Below are 20729 nucleotides of genomic sequence, written 5' to 3'. Positions count from 1 at the left end.
ATCCAGTTTCCTTCTATTTCACTTAACTGTGATGGAAAAGTGGCTGATTGAGAAAAGAAATTGATCCAGAGAGCCAGCCCCCTTCAAGCACAATAATAGTTACCGTATCTGCTGACACAGAGAGGAGAAGGGGAAGCCCCCCACGGTCCCTGAATTTTGTACAAAATCAGAAAGCTATTTAATTTACTTAACATTTTTAACAACTTTGCAGTGTTTAAAAGTTGCAAAAATGCAAAAAAAAGTTTGCTTCAGAAAATCAGGCGTAATATAAAATCACTCCAAGGTGGAACTGGGGAGCGTTTGTTCAAAAATGCTGTGACTATTCTTTTTAATTTTTTTTTTTTTAAAGTTGCAATTGATGAATCCGCTGAATAAATCCAGAAACTCTGAGCTTCGCACGCGGTGAAGAACAGAGAAGAAAAAAAAAACACAGGCGAAAGTGTATAAAATAGACTATAAAAAAAGGCAGAAATTAAAAAGAAGAATAAAGAACAAATGAAAACCAGGCGAAAAACCGCAAAAACGAGCCAAAAAAAGACCTAAATGCAGTAATGAATCGGACCCCATGTCTTTAGCGAGGACTTGCTATGTCCTGATGCCGTGCTTTAAATAGGTGCTGGACAATGTATGACGATGGCCTGGGGGTACTTGGATTTAACTTGGAAACTTTGCTCTAGACCACGCTTTTCCCAAAGTTTTTAAGCCGAGTATCCCCCCCCCCCACCCCCCCCCTCCATCACTGACAGGCGTTTCATCAATGTACAACACCCCCCTCCCCCTCGCTACAATCACGTGCTGTACTTCTAATAGGTGCAGGGCAAGGGTCTCCATTTGCAGGACCCTTGTCCAGTGGTCACGTGTTGGTCCGTGTCCGCTAGACCAGAGCGCTGCAAACCTTTTCTTTCCTGCTGGCATCTATTCTGATTATCGGATCATGCGATTGTTGATCCGCATCGATCGCCGCATCAGACCTACTAAGCAGAAGAGGTGCCAGGGATGCTGTTGGGTAGGAGGAGGCTTGCAAGGCTCTGGTCATGCAGCCATGGACCATAACGCGGCCGCTGGACAAGGGTCCATCGAATCTATTTGCTCATCTCTAGTCGGGACCCCCAGAGACTTGATATGGACCCTTGAAGAGTTTGCCAAAAACTTGAGACCCTAGAGTACAAAACCAGAGCTACTCAGTGACTCCCCTCCTGACTAAGGCTAGTTTCACACTAGCGTATGGAGGAGATGCGGATTTCCTCCGTGAAGCTCCGCCCACGGCCGCACCTTCTCCAGTCAGCTCCGCCTCCGTCGGCATGCGGCCTGCGTACCCTATCTTTAGCATTAGGTACGCAGGCCATGTCAATGTATGTGGATGCCTCGGCATGCGTCATTTTGACGGTGCGGCGGCCTACGCCGAACGCAACGTGTTGCATTTTGGTGCGGTTATAACTCTTTAATCTGTTTTTTTTTTTTTTTTTCCTGAGGTCATTTAAGATCACAGACCACATCAAAGTTGAATGAACCAGGAAATGGAAAAAAAAAACTGAATTGTAAAAATGATTTTCGCCCAATGTAGATGCATTTATGTAAGCTAAATAAGTTGGACAAACTCTATCTATGGAGAAACCTCGATGTCTACAGTAGAAGGTTCAGTCATCAGCCTCCTTGGACTCTCCCTCTCGCCATGGGAGAAGCTGGGGCCAAGACTTTCTGTTGGATAATTACATGTTCAAATCAGATTTCACTTTATTCTCTCCGAAACAAAACCTCAGATAATTCGATCCCGCTGAGCTCGTCCAGGGTCTTTGAGGTGTTTTCTTTCCGCCCTGTTTGGGTGAGGCCTCCTCTCCTGACTCTTGTTGAGGTTTGTGTCCTCCGTCTGCTCTGGGAATTCTCAGGACCGTGTGTAATGGGGTTTTGTTAAAAAGTAAAAGAGGGACAATCCCATTTGTCTCCGGTTACAGTACACAAAATATGTTGACAGATTCTTTGTGTAGTAAATATCTCCTGAATGGAGAGGCCCAGGGAACCGTCTGCCGAAAAATCTTCCCAGGAGAACATGATCATCCTTGGCACCATTCATGGTGGTGAAGAACACCTAAAGAAAAAGCTCAGCGTAATGTTTTCTGAAAACATGTTCCTTAGAACGTAGAAGTAAAATAGATTTCATATTTATCTGTTCAGAGCCTGGAGCCGGTGACCCGACTCATAAGATAATGTCCCTCATGTGGTGGAAGATCTCAGTTTCTCCGTCTGGTACGCGAGAGACATTGTGCTGGTTGTCGTCCAGGTCTCGCAGTCCAATTATATTGGCGGAGGAATAACAGACGGCACGTCGGTAATTAGCGGAGAACCGGCTACAACGTCGATAGTTTATTGTTGACTCCACTCCTTGTTGACTCGTTCTATGAACGTACGAGCCCCTGGTAATCCAGAATATAACATCAAATAGGTCTTTAGGTGAAACATTACACAACTGCTTAAAGGAACTCAAAGCTATAGAGAATCGCAAAGAAAAAAAATCCTATTTTGTCTCCAATACCAATTATGAGAAATACATAAAGAAATCTTCTCTTTGTCTCTCAGGAATGTAATCAAGTCCTCCCTCCTCCTCTATAATGTTTTGTGTCTGACTATAAGACAACTGGCTGCAGCAGGAGCCTCCCCCCTCCCCACTGTATTAGGGCAAAAATGTAAAACCACAGCCTCTTGTCCTCTACCTCTGCTTACTCATTTCCCAGCTGAAAGTAGAACAGATCAGCAAGAGATTAACCCCCTGTGTTCTATGTAGAATTGTTGTTGTGTTTTTTGTTTTTTTTTTCTTTTGGCTTGTTTGGATTTTGGCTTGTTTTTAGGTTTATTTTTTAGGTTTGATGTTTTTTGTTTTGGGTTTGTTTTTAGGCTTGGTGTTTCGGGGTTTTTGGCTTGTTTTAACATGTTTTATGTTTGGTGAATTGGGTTTGTTTTAGACGACGTGCACACGTTCAGTATTTGGTCAGTGTTTTACATCCATATTTGTAAGCCAAAATCAGGAGTGGAACAGTCAGAGGAAAAGTGTAATAGAAACGCGTCACCGCTTCTACATTTCTCACCCACTCCTGGTTTTGGCTTACAAATAGTGACCAAATACTGAAGATGTGAACGTGGCCTTAGGCTTGCTTTAGGTTTGCTTTGGATTTTTTTTAGGATTTGGCTTGTTTGGATTTTGGTTTGTTTTGGTTATCTCTCCCGTCTTCCCTATAGGCGGCCAGACGTACGTTTCTTCCAACAGGCGGTGGAGATGAGCACAGCCTGACAATCTTCCTGGAAAATGGGAGATCAGTTTCCCAAAACCTAACATGGACAATTCCCCCACCCCTTACAGACTGCAGACATTGGAGAAGACGATGGCCGGCCCTATAGACGTTAGTTCTGTGGTTGACATTTGCCTGATATTTATTACTAGCTAACATTTATGGTGATCTTTTCTGGGGATCTTGTGTCTATAGTGCCTTTTATTTCTGCTGGACAGAAGATGAGGTTGACAGTTGTCAATTATCTTTTACTTTTCTACTGTCCATGATCAGCAGACCACATATTGCACCTCAAACTGGACCTCTTGTTTCTGTTTTTTTTGAGGATTGTGGGGCTGAACATGAGGAATAGCACTATTTTTGGCCATTGTATGCGTTTTTGACCAGTTTTCTCCTCTTCAGACTTTGTGTATAATTTTTAGTTGTCCCTGAGCTAGTAACTGTAGACTAGGTGCTATGATGTGTCCTATACAAAGCACACACAGATATGAGGGGCTCCTGCTCTACTGTCTCTATGTAGCTCATGTTCAGAAGCAACAGCACCGCAGACGACATTATACAGCAGCGCCGAGCAGTGTAGCTGTGAATCCAGTACTAAAATATTTTATGGAACCTGCAGCACGATCTGCCTGTGTCTGCCTGCTCTCTCACTGTGTTGACTGCTCTTCACTCTACTCCTCCCCTCTTCTCCTCTCTATAGACTCCAATAGGCAGTGGAAATCTGATCCCACAGTGAGTTTTGAACAAGATGAAGTTAAGCTGTTTTCTTTAGCATGAACGACCAGTTCAGGTGACGGGGAGGAGATAAAGTGGCTCATAAGTGGAGAAAGAAGAATTTTTCTTTGATAAGGTGTATTACAAAGTTTCTTTAATTCCTTTATACTATTGATTACGCAAAGTTTGTAGAAACGGCATAAACTTAACAAGAGGAATAAAAAAAATATTGTTCACAATACAAAATACATTTTTTTTTTTTTTTTTTTAAAGGCTACAAACTGTCTAAGCCAGTATTATTGGTCATACCACTACCCCTTTACATCACAACCCCATTGGCCCTGTTTTGGCTGTTTTTACCTTGTTTTGTCTGGTTATTCTCCAATGACTTTCCAACCCACTGATGAACCATCAAGTTGTTGCCGATGATTGGATAGGCATTGCCATCCGGACGACCATCGCTACAGGTGCATCATTGTTGGTCAATCATGGCTGTCAAAAGCCTTCATCCAAACATCATCAATAGATCTGCTCTGTGATATTCTTAATAAAATGTGACCTTCATGATGGATAAGGGTGCCAAGCATGAGGCCGCCAACAGTCTACTCTGTATGGGGGTCTCCCATCGATCCTTTTTTTTTTTTTCTCCAAGAAATAATCAGCCTTAAAAGAAGTCTCCCATGAAGACCAAAGAAATACATTCGGTCAAGATGAGTGTTCCTGTGTATGGAGGACTCGGAGCAGATGGTTTATTTCTGTCCACTGATCATTTGACCAACACCTATCCATTATATATGGGCGCTATAGAAGCAGAACGGTATGATTCGGCACCATTTTTTATATTGAACCATCCTCCTAACCATTATGTTTTGCCCCGATCCTTGGTATCCTTCATCAGGACCGATTCCGGATTTTCTCTTAAGAATATCTATTTTGAGTTTGCAGCTGTCAAACAAATCTATTGTGTCCACTGACCGCCTTGTAGGATTTCATCTTTGCTAGACAAGTCCGATAAAGAGCAAGAGGTTTTGGGTTTTTTGTTTTTTTTTTGATGGTCAATTAGGAGCGATTCCTCCGGTGCTGCGCTGCCCTCCGTTTCCTATTTTTGGCTTCTTTTCAGAAAATGACTCATGGAGGCTTTTTAAAAAGCCTTTTTATTGTTCCTTCAAAAGCTTTTATTTGACTCCCAGAGCAGTAGGCAGCTTTCCTGATGAAATCAAAGTGTTTTAGAAGAGGAACATTCCTGTGCCGACTTACGGGCCGATGACGTCTGTTTCTGAAAAGTGACAAGAAGCAAATGTCAGTTCCCTTAATTTTCTGCACTTTATTTTCAGTTTCTTCAAGCTTTACTTGTCATTTGTTTTCATCAGAACAATGAGCGAATTGTACCATTATTAACGTGTAAATATGAATAATTCCTTACTTATTCAGCTCCCTTTTGTACATTATTTAGAAAGGCAAGTATTATATAGCACTTATATTATTGTACATAGGAGGCAGTATTATAGTAGTTATATTCTTGTACATAGGAGCAGTATTATAGTAGTTATATTCTTGTACATAGGAGCAGTATTATAGTAGTTATATTCTTGTACATAGGAGCAGTATTATAGTAGTTATATTCTTGTACATAGGAGCAGTATTATAGTAGTTATATTCTTGTACATAGGGGCAGTATTATAGTAGTTATATTCTTGTACTTAGAGGCAGTATTATAGTAGTTATATTCTTGTACATAGGGGCAGTATTATAGTAGTTATATTCTTGTACATAGGAGCAGTATTATAGTAGTTATATTCTTGTACATAGGGGCAGTGTTATAGTAGTTATATTCTTGTACTTAGAGGCAGTATTATAGTAGTGTTATTCTTGTACATAGGGGGCAGTATTATAGTAGTTATATTCTTGTACACAGGGGCAGTATTATAGTAGTTATATTCTTGTACATGGGAGCAGTATTATAGTAGTTATATTCTTGTACACAGGGGCAGTATTATAGTAGTTATATTCTTGTACATGGGAGCAGTATTATAGTAGTTATATTCTTGTACATAGGAGCAGTATTATAGTAGTTATATTCTTGTACATGGGAGCAGTATTATAGTAGTTATATTCTTGTACATAGGGGGCAGTATTATAGTAGTTATATTCTTGTACATAGGAGCAGTATTATAGTAGTTATATTCTTGTACATAGGAGCAGTATTATAGTAGTTATATTCTTGTACATAGGGGCAGTATTATAGTAGTTATATTCTTGTACTTAGAGGCAGTATTATAGTAGTTATATTCTTGTACATAGGGGCAGTATTATAGTAGTTATATTCTTGTACATAGGAGCAGTATTATAGTAGTTATATTCTTGTACATAGGGGCAGTGTTATAGTAGTTATATTCTTGTACTTAGAGGCAGTATTATAGTAGTGTTATTCTTGTACATAGGGGGCAGTATTATAGTAGTTATATTCTTGTACACAGGGGCAGTATTATAGTAGTTATATTCTTGTACATGGGAGCAGTATTATAGTAGTTATATTCTTGTACATGGGAGCAGTATTATAGTAGTTATATTCTTGTACATAGGAGCAGTATTATAGTAGTTATATTCTTGTACATGGGAGCAGTATTATAGTAGTTATATTCTTGTACATAGGGGGCAGTATTATAGTAGTTATATTCTTGTACATAGGAGCAGTATTATAGTAGTTATATTCTTGTACATGGGAGCAGTATTATAGTAGTTATATTCTTGTACATAGGGGGCAGTATTATAGTAGTTATATTCTTGTACATAGGAGCAGTATTATAGTAGTTATATTCTTGTACATAGGGGCAGTATTATAGTAGTTATATTCTTGTACATAGGGGCAGTATTATAGTAGTTATATTCTTGTACATAGGAGCAGTATTATAGTAGTTATATTCTTGTACATGGGAGCAGTATTATAGTAGTTATATTCTTGTACATAGGGGGCAGTATTATAGTAGTTATATTCTTGTACATGGGAGCAGTATTATAGTAGTTATATTCTTGTACATAGGGGGCAGTATTATAGTAGTTATATTCTTGTACATGGGAGCAGTATTATAGTAGTTATATTCTTGTACATAGGGGGCAGTATTATAGTAGTTATATTCTTGTACATAGGAGCAGTATTATAGTAGTTATATTCTTGTACATAGGAGCAGTATTATAGTAGTTATATTCTTGTACATGGGAGCAGTATTATAGTAGTTATATTCTTGTACATGGGAGCAGTATTATAGTAGTTATATTCTTGTACATAGGGGGCAGTATTATAGTAGTTATATTCTTGTACATAGGAGCAGTATTATAGTAGTTATATTCTTGTACATAGGAGCAGTATTATAGTAGTTATATTCTTGTACATAGGGGCAGTATTATAGTAGTTATATTCTTGTACTTAGAGGCAGTATTATAGTAGTTATATTCTTGTACATAGGGGGCAGTATTATAGTAGTTATATTCTTGTACATAGGGGGCAGTATTATAGTAGTTATATTCTTGTACATAGGGGGCAGTATTATAGTAGTTATATTCTTGTACATAGGGGGCAGTATTATAGTAGTTATATTCTTGTACACAGGGGCAGTATTATAGTAGTTATATTCTTGTACATGGGAGCAGTATTATAGTAGTTATATTCTTGTACATAGCGGCAGTATTATAGTAGTTATATTCTTGTACATAGGGGCAGTATTATAGTATTTATATTCTTGTACATAGGGGCAGTATTATAGTAGTTATATTCTGTACATTGGAGCAGTATTATAGTAGTTATATTCTTGTACATAGGAGCAGTATTATAGTAGTTATATTCTTGTACATGGGAGCAGCATTATAGTAGTTATATTCTTGTACATAGGGGGCAGTAGTATAGTAGTTATATTCTTGTACATAGGAGCAGTATTATAGTAGTTATATTCTTGTACATGGGGGACAGTATTATAGTAGTTATATTCTTGTACATTGGGGGCAGTATTATAGTAGTTATATTCTTGTACATACAGTATTATAGTAGTTATATTCATGTAGATAGGAGCAGTATTATAGTAGTTATATTCTTGTACATAGGAGCAGTATTATAGTAGTTATATTCTTGTACACAGGGGGCAGTATTATAGTAGTTATATTCTTGTACATAGGAGCAGTATTATAGTAGTTATATTCTTGTACATAGGGGGCAGTATTATAACACACAAATAGTTATAAGAACCAGGTTGACCAAGATCCCCTGTTGACTTTGCATTAGAATTTGATATCCTGCGTAGATACTGTAAATATCGTTGTAATTAGAACCATCAGTCAGTGCGCGGCTCCTGCGGAATGTTCTATAATATTAATCCAGCGTCTCCTTCGGTTCAGTCATTCCCGGTGTGTTGTCATCCTGTCCTTGTCTGAACGCTCGCTTGCTGCATTGCAGGGGAGTTTGGCACATAACACGCTCTCATTTTGCACTTACATAAATTGGACAATTTTAGACAAAGCCCAAAAAATAGTTGCCTCCTGTGACGCCTGTCAGTTCTGCTCCATAACGCATGGTATCAGCTTTCAGCAGATTTGGAGACATTCACAATTTTATGGCTTTATGAACATTTAAAAAATCTTAACGATTTTTTTACCTCGTGGTGAAGGATGGGGGTAGGGCGGTGAAGAGTGAGCGCCGAAGGGTCAGCTAACCCTATGAATCCACGTTATACGTTGCAATCACGGATAGGGGCTCATTAATTTCAGGGTGTAAATACTTTTGCAACCATCTTTTTATTGGTCCGCTTCATGAAAAATAAACATTGGAGTCTATGCATAAAGTGCAGATTATAAATCTCCACCAGCCGTTTTGTGTATTCAGCACCTATGCAGACCGATGTCCTCCGTCCTTGATGACGGCAATGCCTACACTCCGGCTTCTGGTTTTATCCCCTACAACTCTGAGAGGTTTATACATTGAAGTCATAAACTGGGAACAATACTCCGGCATATCGGCAGTCGGGATCCGGTCCTTGAAAATCCCGAGATCTTTCGGCTCAACGCTCTTCACATCCCACCCACATCTCGGCCTCTTGTTTTTGCACTTCACGGACTCTAAAACAACCCATATGATGAGATGAGAAGATTGCGCCCCACATGTGCCGATATTCCTAATACTGTGGGTAAACCCAAAACATATCCCAATGAAAACCATGTGATGCTCCGCGGAGAGGCGCGCCGTTCCCGGAACGATCCCGCATTGTGTAATCTCATCCCTCTTCGCTGTTCTCTCTGTGACCATTCAACCTGTAAACAAAAGTGTAGGGTCGCCCCGAGGCGCGCTGCTCGCCAGGAATTTAATTTAGAAACTCAAACTTCTGTTCCTCTAATTTAGCTCTTTGATGCCAAAGGGCAGGAGAGGAAGAAAAGTTTTGGGGATCAGGGTGAGGAATGTGCGATGTCTGCATGTCAGACACACTACGAAAAAGAGTTAGGAAACTTTTTTTTTTTTTTTGGTCTTTATTGTTGCGATTATTTTTATTGATGGGACACTGAGCTTTAGGTTTTAAGGGTGTTTTTGTATGTCCTGAGTTCCTAAGGACCCCAGGTAGCTCAGTAGGAGCCTGCTCCGTGTTTGACAATGCCCAAAACACTAATGATTGAGGCTCAGAAAACCTCCTGCGTAGTGTAATGAATGCGTGAGGTTATTGGCCAAATTTGACTCCTGGGGTGGGGCGAGACAATCACTCATTTTATAGACGTTTAATCGTAAAATATTACAGTGTTGTCACACATAACCCCAATCGTAAGTAGATTAGGTCACTGCCACCCTCAAAATCAGCACACCCCTCTCCTGCTGCTGTTCATGATAATGATCCGATTGGCTCAAACTGTTCTTTCCTTGGCCTATTATTGTGCATGCAACATTCTCAATTACAAATTGACAGGTCACTGCCACCTTCAGAATCAGTACACCCTCTCCTGCTGCTGTTCATAATCATGATCTGATTGGCTCAAGATGTTCTCTCCTCGGCCTTTTTAATGTGTATGCCACATTCACAATTACAAGTGGACAGGTCACTGCCACCCTCAAAATCAGCACACTACTTTCCTGCTGCTGCTTATATTTTTTTAGTCTGATCATTTAATTAGTTAATGTCTATCCCAAGGTTGTAGTGACCTTTTGCAGTTACGAGACACAGGTAACTGCCTCCTTACAAGATCAACACACTCCTCTCATGCTGCTTTTCATGATCTGATTGGCTCAGGTGGTTTTGTCCTTGTCCTTTTAATGTCTATAGAACATTTCTAATGATCCTTTTAATTCTAAGTGGATAGGTCACTGCCTCACACAAGATCAGCACACTCCTCTTCTGCTGCTGTCATCGCTATTGTGATCTGATTAGTTAGAAGATGATCTGTCATTTAAATATCAGCAGCTTCATAAATGGATATAGTCAGACAGGTACAAACATTTTTTACAATTTACTGCTTATTAAAATTTACAGGCATTCTTGAGATATTATCTTTTTTTTTTTTTTTTCTTTTTATTCCTTTACTCTCGCTGCATTGGGAAACGGACCATCGCAGCTATCTAGATTGTAAGCGCTGAGCGGAAGGTGGCCAAAATTATGAGCTTCACAAGCTCACTTTTAAAAAAAAAAAAAAATAGAGCTTGTAAGCACTGAGCATGTTGTGTTGTTTAGCGGAAGTGGTCGGTCTCCAAGGCAATGAGCGATAAACATAGGAAAGGTGTTAAGAACAGCTGAAAATTTTATTTGCAAAAATGCTTATATTTACGAGGTCTTTGTGGCATAACCTCCATTTTGGAAGCTGGGAATAAACCTTTAATGGTGAGCTTGGTAATAACAGATGAACAGGTCACTTCCTCCCACAAGGTCAACATACTCCTCTACCGCTGCTGTCATCACATGATCTGATCGGTTGCGAGATATTCTACTGGAAATGTTCCCGTGTTTTCCTGCAGTGTCAACAAGATGGCTGCAGATCCCTCATTGTCAAGAAAGGGGGTGTCCAAAGTTGACCTTCCCATGAAGGATTTTTTGACCACCACACTATGGGTCAATAGTAGTGTGACGACATCTGCCGGCAATGTGCCGCGTAGCCGTGGATGGAGAAGCCGTGTTAAGGTTACAGATCCAGAGACATGGAGAGGGGAACAGTTTTTCCCACCAGACGCAACGAGGGTCCCGACAGGTGGAGATTTTGAGACGCCTCCAGTTTCTGGGACAATGTCATGTTATGCGAGAAGCGAAAACCTGGTTTATGTGGCCTGTTCACAGCTCGTAAAAATGTGTGAGATGTCGCAATGCAATTTTTTTTCTCATGAGGCAGCAGAGACTTGGCATGGCGCGCCGTATGATGTAATGCTCGCCGCGCAGCTCTACATTAAGCTGTATTAAATGATGACGTTATTTTTCCCTGCAGTTTGACTTTTTCAGGCAATTTAGTCCCAAAGCTTTATTTTTTTTTTTTAAATTGAAGGTGAAATGGACTCTTTAAGAGCAACCAGACTGTTCCCTGTATGTAGTAACATTTCTATATCAGATAGTATAAAAATATATATATATTTTTTTTTATATTGTTTGTGGTCTTTTTTTTTATTGTCACTCCCATCATCCCTTAGGCTGCGTTCACACTAGGATGTTTTGTTTTTTTCCACGATCTTGGTAATACGGCAAATTTAAAAATCGTAACGTGAACAAAGCTTTAGTACGGATCACAGATTATTCTGGTCTCCGCAGATTGTTTTTATCATTTACCCTTTTTTGCCCACTATGCTTTGAGGAGAGCAGGGAGAGGGACTGACAACTGTTCTGTGCGGATTAGTGGTGTCAACGTAGTTGTCGACCTCTAAGCCTTTTTAGTAGACATGGGGAAAAATGATTGTGGTTCACCAGTTAGCTCTATAGTCCGTGGCCACCGGACCAAATCTCCTGCGAACGTCCTCCTATCCGCCCGTTTTCCCGGTCCCTCTTCTGATTAGTAGGTTTGGCATGGTATCCATGCAGGCATGATATTGCGCCAGACTGACTAAGCCGGGGATGCCGGCAGGTCGGAGGTTCGCAGGGCTCTGGTTTGGTGGCCACTGACTACCAACATGGCCTCCTGAACCAGGGTCCTGGAAATCATTTTGCTCAACTCTAATTGTCCATTGTGATGGTAAAACAAAGCGGAATTTATTGCAAGGCCTGAATAGTAGCACATGAAGATCAGGGTGCGATCAGGGTGCATTTCTCCATTTTCTCTAAAATAGGACTGCACTCCGATTTCATCCACGGACTCATTGTTCTTGCGTTGCCGAGTTTTTTTTTTTTTCCTGGACAGGCTCTATTCGACGAAAAAAATGATTCGCGCATGGCCCCATAGAGTAACATTGATCCGAGTACGAACTGATGTTTTGTCGGATCACACAGTCGTCTGCACGAACCCTTAACTCTTCGAAGCTCATGAAACCCAGATTTAGAGGTCCATCGGTATTTTAATGTTGGTTCTTAACTCGTGGCGTTGGCGGGGGTTCCTGGACTCTTATACATTTGTCTACAGAAATGTTAAGTCCTACCAAAATTTTGGTCAAAAAGTGACTCCGGTAGTCTAGTCATTAGCTAAATAGCACTTATCTAGTGTCCCACCCTTCTGCTTCCAGCCTCTGTCACGTCTGAAATAGATCTGTAATGACCGAGGACGCACAAAAGCGCTAATTCCAAAATTACAGATCCGAGGTCAAATTGCCGGGTGCCGCTACTTCGCCTTCACTCTGGAAATTCCTCCATTGTGTGGGAGGAGGGGACGGACGTCGCTTTGCATTTCTCAACTTTAAGAGCATAGCAAAATAATTTCTAGTGATGGTTTCGGGGGATAATATTCCTTATTGAGCGGCGTGGTACAGACCCCGAGATAACAGCTGCAGGGGATTGGTTTCTTGGCTGGAATGCCTTTGGTGCGCACATATTGTTATGCGTCCTCTTAGAAGTAAAAATATTTAATGATAGCAGGTGTGACCTCTGACCCCGCGTCTAGTGTCGGGGCTTGTTTTACTCACCGCCATGTACAGGTTACAGTGGTGCAGACCCGTCCGCTCCTCACAACAATGTCAATGAGGATCACCAGACCCAACTTCCACAATGTACCAGTTGTCTCCTATGTGTTGCCCATAGGGCGAAAAGTAGTTTTTGAGATTAGAACAAAATCTGTTGCAGATGATTAGAAACATACAATCGAGACAATTCTGACATGTCAAAGATTATCATTGGTGGGAATCCAAAGTCTTTTGGATGAAAATGCCCGTTGCAATTTTTTATTTTTTTTAGGGTTTGTCTGTGCCTCTTTAGGAAATTCATTTGAAGAACGCTTGAATTTCACAACTAAATGTTGATACCTTTGAAAAGGACTAATGAACGTTTAAAATTTTTATTACATCCGGTGCTGCATTTATAATTCTGCTTTTCGGATTGAGATAAATGAGTTCACTCATTAGATCTTTATTAGCTAAACTGGGTTCTATAAAAAAAAACTTTCTTTACTTGAAGCCACTTGTCTAAACCAAGAATCGGAATGCTGAGATGCGAGGTCAAATGGAAGAGGTCCATGGAATCCAAAGTTCATAAGGCGACATTAAGGTATCCTTCAACATCTGCTTTAGAGGATAAGCCAGATTTCCATTGAAACCAAGTGGATTGGCCAGCCTGATCTGTTAGGTGAAGTCAGCTAGTAGCTGTTTGCTTAGTCTTGTTGCCTATATGGCAGCCTTGGCCATTCATGATGTTCTATGAAGCTGAACTTGCGAGTAATGAGAAGTTTTGGCTTTTTTTTTTTTTTTTTTTGGGTGAGGATCCAAAAACTGGAACCCTCATGGATGTCCTAACTGAATTCGACATCAACACTTGGAAAAGTTCTGGGGATCAGAAGTGGCAAAAATACTGTACACTTATGAGCCAGTTAGGCCACTCCAGAAAATGGCATCATAACACTCCATGAGGCCTTAATACTATCCAAACAGTTAGATTCCAGAAGCAACAGACTAGGCTTGGGGACCACTTGGCTCCTCAGATTGATCAAGTCGTGTCTGGAACGTTTGATGCAGACAGCGCCAACTTTTTAAGACCGTAACTAAAAAGTAATTTGAGCCAATGCTCGAATATGAGATGGGTCTACAAACGGCTTCCAAGATTGGCCACTTATCATGGAAGGGATTGATCTGCTAAATATCCCCAATCTATATTTTTAACATAAAGGGCCTGAGTCAATGTTTCAATTGCACGTTTTTTTTTGTTGACTTTTTAGTATTTTTTTTTGTTGCGGTTTTTCATTCGAACCTTTTTATAAAATGTATTTTGCACGTTCGTCTGTTGTTTTTCTATTTTATGTTCGTCATCATGGGCGAGGTTCTCCGCTGATTAATAAATTGCAAGTTTTTATTGAGTCACTAAATTTTTGGACTAATATATATATGTATATATATATATATATATATATATATATATTCCAGTCCCCACGACACTCCACCCTAGAGTGATTTTATGTATGTAAAAAAAAAAAAAAAAATTATTGTGCACGAATTTTGCAAAATGTTAACCGAACATTAAATTTTCAAACCCAAAAAGTCACAAAAAAGATTAATGCCTAAAAAAAAAAGCATCTTTTCAATTTTGCGAAAAAATTCTAAAAACCGATGAAAAATTTCTTGTAAGAAAAAGTCAGTGAATATCGCAAGACAAAAAAAGAAAAGTGACCTACAAAAAAAAAACAACAAAAAACTTCATATAATGTGTTTGGGTCCCATTGCGTTTTTGTCCAGAAGGTCAGCTTTTTTAGATAAGCTTTCAATGACCATGTAGAATCTCTAGTATTCAGCCCGATAAAATGTTGTCCCGAAGGCGACCCATCTCTCAGCTTAACAAGTGCTGGGATTCTTTTATTTTGGACATCATTGGGGTCCTACGTCCTACTTATCCCCATTCGTAACCTTTTGTGATGTCTTACATGGACAATTTTTTTTTTTTAATTTTGAAAAGTAATTTATAATAAAAGCAATAAAAATCCCTTCTACAGGATTGATGTGTATTATTGGTAGTACTGAACCCAAACTAGCCCTAACCACATTATCTCTGTGGCGTGACCCCATAGTCCATCAATTGGCCATTACTCGTTCTCTCTCTGCGGGAATCGGTGGGAATATCCGTGGAAGAATTCCAGCCGCTCCACCGCTTGGATCCCGTCCAGCAGTCGGATATTGATGCTCCGAGCTCTCGTTGTTACAGTGCAGGGATTGTGTTCTGGAAATTGTAGACGTCCACATTCACTTTTCTTCTTCTTTTCAACGACATAAACTCTAATAAAAAAAAAAAATATAAAAACAATCCCATAATCTAAAGCTCTGATTTAAATATAAAGCAAACCAGTATTTATCTCTGAGGGTTCTTCTTGCCGTTTCACAGGTGGTTTCATAGATTCGTATCTCGGTCACACTTCTGGAGCCGCTCTGTAATTCTACTTGACCGATTGGTTAAGGGAAATGTTGGCGTCTGTACGATCGGCTTTTATGAAGTGTTTAGTATGATGTTAAATACAGAAATAAGGCAAATACTGTTCTAGTCTCACCAAAATATACTGAAACTCCCAGCAGAAGAGAAAAAAAAAGTATAAATTGCCTCCTAAATGTTAAAGAAGACTGGGGCCATGATACAATATCTGACATATTTAATTGTGGAAAGGAGCCATGAATTAAAGGATTCCGTCACATTGAAGATTCTTACTATCTGTTGGCAGAATATTACAGACCAGGAGCAGCTGAACAGATTGATATATAGTTTTATCAGGAAAGAATCAGTAGAAATTGTAGTAATTTACTTTAAATCTATGCTTTCTCTTGGCTGAGTCCAGTGGGCGGTCCTAACCTTACTCCACCCACTGGACTCAAACCCAATATAAACAGGGATTTAAATGGATTAATTACATGTTATGTAAACTCTTTTCACACAAACTTATATATCAATCTGCTCCTCTTTTCCTGCTTTTATAAAATGTCAGCGGATTGGTAATGATGTTCAATTTGAAAAGTCTGTTTTTAATAACTTTTTTTTTCTATGCTTTTTAACAAAATTGAGATTGGACTCTGACAGAGGAGCACGACGGTACCTCTCTGCATTTTCGCTCGTCCATGATGGATTTTAGTCTCCTCTTTCTTTGGCTTTGGCCAAAAATTGCCAGATTTGGTACCGTGTGGACATTTTTCATCCGCACAGGCGTCGGGGTGGGGGGGATTCTTCCCGACGCACGTTCGTGTCGTTGACCGGCGACAGATTTGTCAAGATTTGGCAAATTTCAGTCCGATCATTGGACCGTTCAGGCAGCAGTTTATAGTGATCTTGACCCGATCGGGATGAATTATGGGGTCTAGATTTGCTCCTCTTTTTCTGCTCCTTATAGTCCGTATCTCATTTGATTCTACACTATTGACTGTCGGAATAAAGGAATATTCCGATGCATTTTTGAAATTTTTTTTTTTCTGTGATTTTTACATGGGTCTGCAGATAAACTTTTTAATATATGTATTTACGTTAGAGTACCGGTAATTTCCTCGCATGTAGGCGCTCGATGCCGATCTGACCTCTCCCGACGCGCCGCCCCGCTGAGTTGCAGAACTAATGGCATAATCTGCAGACAAGTAGCCATTTGGATCTTCAACAAAGTGATTTTAGTTTGGAAACTTAAATGATTAGGAGAAACGAGATCCTCCAGTTCCACCTAAAGCTGTTTCACATCTGTTGGCGCATTCCCTGAAAATCTTCAAAGGGCTTTCTGCTCTCGGCAGGGTTATTCTCTATGGTTATGATTCTCATATGCGCTGTCTGTTTTATTACCTGTGTAACGAGTGGTCGCCATTGATCTGGTGCCCATGCAGATTAGTAACATGGCGCGTGATGGCGCGTTTCCAGCATCCCCCCCCCCTTGAATTAGTAGAGCGTTGTTTTGCTTTCACTGAAAGGAAGGAGGAGGGGGGCACATAATTATACAAATGTCATTCCCAGGCTGCGACCTTCCATTTGTTTCTGGGAACGCAACAGGTTTGTGACATCGGAGGTAGCTGGGATTTATTGGTGACTGGTGCCGCCAAGCACAAATGGCAGAGACATTTGCAAAAAAATTTCCACGGTATTGGATGACTGTGTAATATCTAATACTACAAAGTCAGCAACAATGCCTAATTAAACCGGTTGTTTTCCTACGATTCTCGAATGTTGGGGGTTATAGTCATTTATGTATGGTAACATTTGCATCATGGACGGTATTGGAGGAATACTGTGCATATATACTGTAGATATAGGAACGGATTTATTGGAGGGGGGATACAGACCTCAGTGGAGAGGCCACATGGGTGTTATATGTGGCTATGATATTAAAGGGGATCCTTCACTAGAATTTTTTTTTATTTAAACTGATCACATCATTCAATAGCTGCTATTCCACTGATTCCGGAACAGTTTTTCTTTTTCTTCCGTGCCCCTCCATTGCAAAGTTATTCCCCTTGTTAATAACGGTGCAAATTTTCTCCTTCAACCAGCCGAACATCTCTGTGGGCGTTTACTTTTTCTCCTCTAAATCCCGGCCAATCAAAATTTGGCCACGCCCAAATAAGTTCTGTGGTACACATCCAGTTGGGCGAATAGCAAAATTTTGCACCATTGTTACAGGGGGGCATAGCATTGGAATGGAGGGGCGCAGAAGAAAAAGAAAAACTGCTCAAGAATCAGCAGAACAGTGGCAATTGGAGGAGATACTAAAAATATCCAGTGAGACGTCCCCCTTTAAGTCCAGCTCACAGGTGGTCTGCTGCACTCCCCACTAACTTTTAACAGGTTTTCCAGAAATTAAAATTATATTTAAAAAGACTAATCGAAAAAATAAATGAGAAGTACTACTTATCACCAGAGACCCTCTCAGTTCCCGTTCCAGTGATCACCGCTGGTCTCGACATACCGGAATTAGATGGAGACGCCTGCGCAGCCGGTCACTGAACACAGCACTGATTGGCAGAGAGGAAATTTCTGGCTATTTCTAGGGTATTAAGTCAAAAATGGAAAGCAGAGTCCATCAGGAACCGGCTGACCTTTTAAATAGGACAATCAGTAAAGGAAGGGGATTACTACTTTTATTTTTATTTTGCCAGTCTCTGCCCTTTTAAACGCCATTTTTAACCTGTAGGAAACCCCTTTAATCCAGACCTGTAGGCCACGAATATAATTATATTTTTCTCTTTATTCTTTGTAATTAATATTCACCGTTTTATTCCATATTTTATTTATTTTATACATTTTATATTCTTAATATTTGTGTTTGTTTTTTTTATTGCAGAACTGAAAAACCATTCCAGCTTCCCAAAAGGTAAATTTAATATTTTATATATTTTTTTTTTTATTTAGCAGCAGCAATTATTGAATCTGTTTAGAGTACACTCTGCTTTTTAGTATGTCATATGCTTGGCTGTCACAAGCCCAGCTGGGCCAGTTGCTGACTGTTTATAAAATACTCATTATGGCATCTGATCTAGAAAGTGGCGTTACGTACATTCCGAAAATGGTGCAAGTGAAACGCTCCTTTTATAAGCTCGTGCTGCGACATGTTTGTGCATCCTAAGGGGCGAAGCTAAATCTGACTTTGCGTGAAATTTGCGACAGGTTATTGGCGTTAATGTCTTTGATGAAGAGAAGAATAAATTAATAAATCTCCTTGGTGAATATTGAGATCTTGTAGAATTCTTGACCGGTCGTCTAATTATTTTTTGTCAAATTTTCTAGCTTTTATATAGCACAGATGCTGCAGCGCCTCTTTTTATTCTAGTAACTGATGCCATTTTATTCCACTTTTGTTTTTTGACCATTAGGTGTATAATCATAACAACCTCTCACTTCCCATCACCTCTGAAACCACAACCCCTGCATGGCTTTGCATTCTGTCGCTCGTAGCTATCAATACCCCAGATGCTGCAGCACCTCTTTTTTTGCAGTTAGTAATACCTATTCTTTCTTCTGCCTCTCACCTATCCTTGTTTCTTACTGCATAATTATATAAGCGTGGCTTTCAATCCATGTCTCTCCAAATTATGCAAAACCGTAACCCCCTGCCGTTCGTGGCTCACCATAGTGCAGATGCTGCAGCGCTTCTTGTCTACACTTTTCACTGTTTGGCAGTTCTTGTTTTTCTCTGAATTATATACAGGTGGACTCCAGTTGGTGGATTCCCAGCTGTTGCAGCTCCTGGGCCCTCCGTAGCACAGATGCTGCAGCGCCTCTTGTCTCTAGTCAGTTATACCTTTCCTTCCCATTGCTTGGCTTGTATCTCTCCGCAGCTTGGATGCTGCAGCGCTTCTTTTCTGCCTTTTTTTTGCCGCTGCTTATTTTTTCTGCATAATTATATGTGATCTCCTACCTGACAGCCTGATGCTCTTGAGCCCTCCATAGCACAGATGCTGCAGCGAATCTTGTCTCTAGTCAATGATACCTTTCCTTCCCATTGCTTGGCTTGTATCTCTCCGCAGCTTGGATGCTGCAGCGCTTCTTTTCGCAGCTCGGATGCTGCAGCGCTTCTTTTCTGCCTTTTTATTTCCGCTGCTTATTTTTTCTGCGTAATTATATGTGATCTCCTACCTGACAGCCTGAATCTCTTGGGCCCTCCATACATAGCACAGATGCTGCGGCACCTCTTGTCTCTAGTCAGCGATGCCTTTCCTTTCCATTGTTTGTCAGTTGCTCTTGATATTACATGTAGTTCAGCAGTTTTTAACCTTTTGGCTCCCAAGCTAATATGAAACTGTCACCAGAGCAATGTGCCCTGTCAGCTTGTGGCTTATAGCTCAGATGCTGCTGCTGCAGCGCTTCTTTTCTGCAGATACTGAAGCTGATCATTTCTACTACATCTCAACTGTGCTTGTTTTTTTTTACATAATTATGTGAAAAAGTGGTCTCCTACCTGACCGTTTTGAGCACTCTGTCTATAGTCCAGATGCTGCGGCACCTCTTGTCTGCAGTCAGCGATGGCTTTCCTTTCCTCTTCTCGTCATTGAATATTCTGCGTATCGGTGGTCTCTAACTTTGGTCTCTCCGACCCTCCATCATGCCCTGACAACGAGTGGCTTTTGACCCTTTGTCACAGATGCTGCAGCACCTCTTGTCTGCAAGTGATGACGCTTATCAGTATCATCGCCTGTCCATCGTCCTTGGTTTTTCTGCCTAATTATGTGTCGGTGCGTGGTCTCCAATCTGCGGATTCCCAGATGTTGCACTTGCAGTTCTTGGCTCTCCGTGGTGCAGATGCTGCAGCGCCTCTTGTCTCTAGCCAGGGTTATCTGTATATCAGTGGACTCTTTATGCAGAGACACTAGTGAAACGGCGTGCTGGGCTTTGTAGTCTTACCATACCTGGAGATCCCCAGGTTGGGCACACAGCATTCACATGTGACGCTTCCACTCCATCATGGAGAGACATTTTCTTACGTGAGACTTGAGCTAATAATTGCTTAAATCTATCCGGGGCGATTGTTTTTCCTGCCGCTGATCTGTGACTAACGTAACGTGACCGGCGCAGCCCGTAAATGTCAGCTGAGAGTATCCCACATGAGTGGGCGTCACAGCTGAGCGTTTTATGTGGGAACCATTCCAATGCCCCACCGGAATTCACACTCGGCCGTGTCATTCCCCCACTGATTTCTAATGTTATTTCAGCATTT

General features: G+C 40.6%; 1 protein-coding gene across 4 annotated transcripts in view; it reads left to right on the top strand.

The window, feature by feature from the left end:
* DISP1 (dispatched RND transporter family member 1) overlaps positions 1–20729 on the top strand; it is a 92272-nt gene that overhangs the window by 52040 nt on the left and 19503 nt on the right. For all 4 annotated transcript variants that reach the window (XM_073556760.1, XM_073556761.1, XM_073556762.1 and 1 more), the window contains exon 4: positions 18360–18389. In XM_073556760.1, the coding sequence (XP_073412861.1) occupies positions 18360–18389 (30 nt within the window). The remainder of the gene's footprint in view (positions 1–18359; positions 18390–20729) is intronic.

The sequence above is a fragment of the Dendrobates tinctorius genome, unplaced genomic scaffold (assembly GCF_039654945.1).
Source record: "Dendrobates tinctorius isolate UK_male_01 unplaced genomic scaffold, ASM3965494v1 ptg000239l, whole genome shotgun sequence".
Classification (NCBI taxonomy): Eukaryota; Metazoa; Chordata; class Amphibia; order Anura; family Dendrobatidae; genus Dendrobates; species Dendrobates tinctorius.
Note: the sequence above shows the minus strand (reverse complement) of the source record. Positions and strands in the feature narration are given on the sequence as shown.